The sequence below is a fragment of the Protomyctophum parallelum genome (assembly GCF_964188405.1).
Source record: "Protomyctophum parallelum genome assembly, chromosome: 11".
NCBI classification, from domain to species: Eukaryota; Metazoa; Chordata; class Actinopteri; order Myctophiformes; family Myctophidae; genus Protomyctophum; species Protomyctophum parallelum.
Window position 1 is genome coordinate 13,683,943 of NC_139707.1, and position 6,845 is coordinate 13,690,787.

The 6,845-nt window shown below is 41.1% G+C and overlaps 1 protein-coding gene across 1 annotated transcript in view; it reads right to left on the reverse strand.

Moving 5' to 3' along the window:
• The window catches only part of LOC310867214 (voltage-dependent L-type calcium channel subunit beta-4-like), a gene marked incomplete at both ends in the record, with an annotated part of 40,908 nt that extends 35,734 nt beyond the window's left edge, over positions 1-5,174 (reverse strand). The window contains 2 exons of the mRNA XM_083777101.1: positions 3,697-3,780; positions 5,112-5,174. Of these exons, the coding sequence (XP_083633227.1) occupies positions 3,697-3,780; positions 5,112-5,174 (147 nt within the window). The remainder of the gene's footprint in view (positions 1-3,696; positions 3,781-5,111) is intronic.
• Positions 5,175-6,845: the final 1,671 nt, after the last annotated feature.

Genomic DNA, 6,845 nt, shown 5'->3' on the forward strand with positions numbered 1-6,845 from the left:
TCAAAAGACAAAAACACAGCCATGCAAAATAACATTGACAGCTATGAGGTGACGAAACGGTTGCTAAACTATTTGGATTGGCATTGCACAATCGCTTTTTATGGTGGGGTTTAGCAAAGGGCTAACTGATCATATTCACACACAGACCATTTTGCTGTTACGTCATTAGAATCTCGGACAATTTAAAGTATAAAGTAAGTGGACATGGAAGGGGGTATAAAACAAACGATCCATTCCACTGGGTTTCTGTCAAAGCTCCTTTGTTATTAACCGCCTGAGCCTCCCTCGGTAGAGTATATAGAGCGATGATTTACTAACTTTAATTATTTAATTCACACTTTTAGAAGTGAGGTTGAGGATTATTACCTGCCAGTCAAACAGCTGGCCATGACCCCTATTGTTGAGCAGTAGTTGTTACCATGGATACGCCAGGGTACGCAAGAGCTTAATCACAGAGCCCACTGCTCCTCAAGTTCTCACCTGATGACAAACATACAGATGGTGACTCCAAATCCCTGTGCATGTGAGTGGGTGTGAATGAGCGCACAATGCTGCATATATGTTGGAGAAAGAGCATGAAAAGTGTAAAATAGAGAGATTGAAACTATTCGTATCGTGTGGGTGAAAACATGTAGGAGTGCTTTAACTTTAAAGTCTCTGTTCCTTTGAGTAGGATATGTCTTTATGAGAGTTCTCTGATATAGTTTCCTCACATCAGCATGGTGAGCCACATAATTATGCCATACTGAGTTCCCGCTTGCTCTATAATTAATGAGCAATGTCAATAGGCTGAACAAACAAGCGGAGGCTTCACAGAGAAGCCACCATAAGCTCCATTTGACTAGCTCTCAATGATGACGTAAGAAATATGGTCATGTATGTAATCTGGTCCCAGCAAATCAGGCACAATTTGCTGTTTTATTTGCATACGCATCAAAAGTGGCGGGTTGGCTGGGACGGTTTTTGGCGCAAAGTAACCACAGTATACCGCTAATCAACTTACAAATTACATATATATAGTATATGTATGACTAGCTCTCAATAATGACGTAAGAAATATGGTCATGTATGTAATCTGGTCCCAGCAAATCAGGCACAACTTGCTGTTTTATTTGCATACGCATCAAAAGTGGCGGGTTGGCTGGGACGTTTTTTTGCGCAAAGTAACCACATTATACCGCTAATCAACTTACAAATTACATATATATGTATAACTAGCTCTCAATGATGACGTAAACATAAAATATACCGCTAATCAACTTACAAATTACATATACATACATATACATAGTATATGTACAAGTAAGACGCGCAAACGCGGGAAGCGAACGCAGCTTGTGTGTGTGTGTGGTTGTTTGTGTGTGTGTGTGGTTGTGTGTGTGTGTGTGTGTGTGTGTGCTACAGCTGCGCCCTGTGGTGGCGGGCGGGTGGTGTCACAGCGGGACAGACAGACAGACACACACACAGACAGACATGATCTGCAGGGTCTCATAGTTAGTGCTCACTGCGTTCGCAATCACTGCGTTCGCAATAACTAGCTCTCAATGATGACGTAATAAATATGTGGATTAAAGGACCCAATGCCAGAGTGTAATTGGTTTTCGATGGTGACGTAATGACGATATGTTTTAGTGTTGGGAGAATTAAAGGTAATGCTCTTATGTATACATGTATGTAATCTGGCACCACTGCCATATCAGGCACAAGTAGTCATTACGTAACATGCATAAAGTAGGTAGGTAGCAAATAGTTAAACCTAATCAACATTTCAAACGTTCCTTCACAGAGAAAATGAGATTTGACAGTTTGTAGCGGTCGAAAGTACTTGCGCGCTCTGCTTGCGCACTAGTAGGCCATTTATGGCCTACTAGTGTGCAACAAGCAAGTATGCACTCGACAGAGTGCAGTTCTAGTTATATATATTTTTAAGCCATCACCTATTTTGTTATTACAGATCTACATAAAAAAGCCTCTGACCTGATTTGTTTTGCTTTGATATGCTCACCTGTAATAATACAGCTGGTGCTGGTGTGTGTGATTGGGGGTGGGAGAATGAGAACAAAATAGGTTGGAACAAAAGTAGCTTATGACAAAGTGTCCCTGCATTGCTGAATGGTCCCTGTGTGCCTGCAGTTCCCTTGATAACTTATTAGCTGGGATGGACTCACAGCCTAGCGCAAGTCCTTGCTGTGTGAAAGAATAATTGCTGGACTGGACACATTTGAATCTGTTTCACAATGTTGCATGTGAGGAGATAGCAGGGAGTGTATTTAGGCAACCCTGTCTAACCCGTAGAATATGAATTATACATGGCTGTATTACTGACCAGCCAGAGTGGGCTAAATTCCTTGGATGATACAAATCAAGGCCACTGATTCCCCAAACAACAGTATAGTGCAGTGCTCAAAAAGCTCCTGCCAAGGTGATGTCCATCTTGACTGCACTCAATGTATCAACTGAGACAACTGAGACAAAAAAAGAAAATAAAAAAGGAGTTGAGGAAGACAAACTAAAGCCAACGCTTTTAGAAGTTTTAAATGAACTAGGAGTACATTTCCAGTTAGCAATTCTGAGTAAAGTTATGGCATATGAGTAAACTAGGAGCCATGATTAGGCTACTTAAAGGGCCACTTCTGATTGTAACTTGTAAGAAAATCTGTCTAGGAAACACAAAAACTTCTGTGTTCATTTAACAGACCCAAATGGACCTTTATACTGTAGGTTTGTTCCAAATAGACCCTTATGCAAGCCTGGTGCCATGGGAACTGTCCAGCCCCCTCAGTCAAGATGAACGTGACAAAGGATGAATTAAATTAGACCAATAAAAGCCTGGTATCGAAAAAACTGCCGATACTCTCATTCACAGTAATATCTTTGATGCTTCAGTTGATGTTGCATGCATTCCATCTACAGACTCTAGTCTACAGCCTACAATTGACCGTGTGGCGGTTGCTGTCCCTGCACCAGGTCCTGAATTAAGCAGCAGAGACAAGTAGGAACTTTAGACAGAACTTAATTTCAGCCTTGCGTGCTTTCCCTTGTGGAATTTAGAGGCTTTAGGGTGATTCTATTTATTCCATTGCCGCAATCAACACAATCAACAAACGACAGAGTCAAGATTTGCTCAAAAAGATTGAGAAATTCTGCCAATTTAGCAGTTTTGGAAGTTCTGAGCTATTGTTCTTCACGAAATTCGGCAATATGGTAGAGAGAGAATCCCGTAAGAATCCCCCAGGAACTGAAGCTTATTTGTCAAAAGAAAAAGACATTTAGATCTCCCGATGAGTAAATTGTTAGGATTTGGCCAAATCGCATTTCCACATGCGAATGGAGTCTGACTGGTTGCCCAGCTTTGTGTGTCTGTGTGTACCACATTTGTGATGATTTGATTGGCTGAGCATGGAATGTGATGATGTATGATGATGAGAGCGCCCCTCACTTCACACAAGTGTGATTTGTATTTATTACTTCAAATAATTTCAGTCATCAATGTTTATAGCTCATTGTGTATATTGTGAATATATCTTTTCTTTTTGGGATTGACCCCGTCTTGTACTGTAGCTGCTTGCAGCTCATTTATTATCATTGCCTGTATGAGAGTCTATTGTGTTGTTAAATCAATGAATAAGAACATAGGTGGTGTGTCATTCCAAATACTGAGGATTTGGAATAAGTCACATACAGACTTTGTCCTACCTGTCTGAGGATAAAGCTGGTGGAGGTGGTGCTACCGTCGGACCTCTTCAGCCGACTGCGTCTGGAGTACGTCCCTCTGTTTGCCTGGAGAGGGACACATACACATACACAAACTTAAAATGAACTTTTTCACTTCCTCTTTCTACCTGTCAACCACTCACACAAAGGTACCTTTCCTCCAGTGATCTCTGTAAAGCCACGCATCTGACTAAACTGCCTCCTGTAATCTATCTATGGCAAGCATATGCATGCCTGTTGATGCCTGGGGTTATCGCATTGACGCCTCACGATCACGAATGTCGAGTTCATACGGACATATCTGTGGACCAGACAGATACGCAACTTGAACTGTATATAGAAGAATATACAGTCTAGTACTGTATGTCATCTTATTGTGTGCTGAAGATCAGGAGTGTGTACTTTTGCTGTGCTTGTAAAGGAAAGTTATAACTTCTACACTGCAGTGTTTCCTTATCCCCTTCTTGTTACAGTGTGATAGCTCCTGTGACATATGGGCATGAGGGGTTCTGTCTTCTGTGGCACAATTCCCTTTGAACATAATGCACCTCATAACAGACCAGGGGCAAGTGGCCAATTGCTTCTATTTCATAATGTTCTTTCAAAAATGAATAGGCTACCGGTAGTTAAAAACTTTAAAGTGATGGGGACTGCAGAACTACAGCAGACGGTAGGCTATATTGTGTGCATCTCTATTAGTGTCATTGTGTAGAGTTGTAGACCTACCATTACCCTTTAAAGACCAGAATTCAATTCATATTACACAATACTATTTAAACTATTTTTTGGCATAGGCCTACTGATCGACTTAGGTTACTCCAGTAAATGTTTCTATTTAGGGTTTCCTTTAATTAATTCATTCCAGCTGTGGAAAATGTAATAGTACAATACTACAACTCTGCTTTACAAAATTAAACTAAACAAGGCCATATTGACTATTATGACAATTTGATATTTATATATATCTTTATATCTTTCTTTGAGATGTTTTCCCTATAAAGTCCCTTGTAAATCCCATTTAAAACGAGACGAGTTCCATCTAAACTGATGCATAATTAAAACCCCTATTTTGCTTCCATTTAAATAAATGAAATTATCCGCATATAGGCTACGGCAGGCCTGCGCACCTTTTTGATTAATGATACATTAGTGGCCCATTAGGAATGATTACATTTTCAGCTGAGACTGAGAGTGAGTCAGCGAGAGAACGCTTTCATTGGAAAGGACAAGAAATCAGCGTCATAGCGCAAAAATAGATTAAAGCTGCAACAAACATTGGTAAATTGACAAGCTGAGGAAAGGATAGAACATAATTTGAACTTCTGTGTTTGTTGACAACACCAATTAGCCCAGCCTATTGCTATTGAAAGAGAAGAGAAGATGTCACGTTTGTTTACCTGAAACACTGGCTTCTGAGTTCCGTCGCCAACCCCGTGACGGGTGTAGATGTGTCGGGACATCTCGGCCAGTTCATCGGTCCAAGGGGGAGGCTGCCGCTCTGTCCCGCTCCACTGGAACTGCTGCTGCTCCTGCTGCGGTGCAGTGCAATGAATTGCGGTCTCCAGCTTTGCTCGTTATCTTCACGTCAACTTGAAGAGAAACTAAGGAAGCCGTGCCCTGTTCGAGTGTTTTGACCGCGATGGTCCGACGGGATGAAGAGATTCTCCAGCGAAGCCACAAGGGAACTGTTTTTCTTGCTGGTCCTCTCCAGTGCCACCTCCTCTGGTGCAGACGCAGGAACCTCTTTCCTCTCTCTCTCCCCCACTGATAACCTTCTCACTGCACCAACCCCCTCCACACACACACACACACACACACACACACACACACACACACACACACACACACACACACACACACACACACACACACACACACACACACACACACACACACACACACACACTGGCATTAATTGGCAGGGGAATTCATGACCTATTGGTCAGTTTTCTTTGATTATGTGAAAATAGTCAGGTCTTTTGTATACGACTATAATTTACCTGAAATGTAGGGTGGGTTAATCTACCAATGAGGGAAATTAAATAGTATCACTGTGAAAAACTGTTATTGTAGATTGGCTATATAGTTGTATATGTCATTGTTCTCCTTTCCAGCCTTGAGTTGCCTTAATGTTTAACCACATGGACCAGCTAGCGTCCCTTTTCTATATTGTCATATAAATAGGTGCACTCATAATATAGTTACAAGCTCACAATGTGTTAATTGTGACTGTGAGCTTGTAGATTGGCTATTTTCGAAAACAAGATTTGGTGAAAGAGGGGAACAACTAGACCTCTGAGGGATACCTGTCAACAAAGTTTATATAATTTGCCCTGCCTTGAACCCTGAGGGACCTCGGTCCAGGCACCCCTGGTTTAGGGTAATGGTATTTTCAGAAAAATCACAACCGTGTGAAGTGAGGGGCGCTCTTATCATATGTCATCATACATTATCTCATTCTGGCCAATCACAATTTGCGTCCTCACTTTTGTCTTCAATGTTTGTGTTGACACACTTTTGTCTTCAATGTTTGTGTTTTACACAAACCCTCAAAGCTGGACATAGGAGGGGGCGAGGGGCTAGCGCCCCTCAAAAATTAAATGTAGAGCAAGGACTATAAAAAGGACGGGCTCACTGAATAAATCATTAGTGTCTCCTGGATAAAGATTACAGTCCAAGTAAGCAGGTGGTTGACCACGCATGACTCATAAATGACCTCAGCAGGTGAGATCAAGGGTCTCTGGACTGGGCCTCAGTGTGAGTGACCTCTTTTTCTTTCTTTTTTTGATCAAAGTTTTTTTATTAATGTTCACACGAAAATATTATACAACTTTTTTCGAACTTTTTTTTCTTCCCTTTTTTCCCTCCCCTCCCCCCAGAGTTCCCGCTCCCCCGGTATCTTGCACCATATGAAATAAAAGGCACATACAAATATACATAGACATAATAGAAGACTAATAGAAGTATGCAAACAAATAATAATGAAAATAATAATACAAAATAAAAATAAAAAGACAATAATAATAATAATAATAAAAAATAAAAATAAATTACAGTAGGGTCAGTGTAATAAGTTAAGGATTGTAGTGACCTCTTGTTGAGCGGGGTCCCTGAGTCCTCAGGTCTCAACA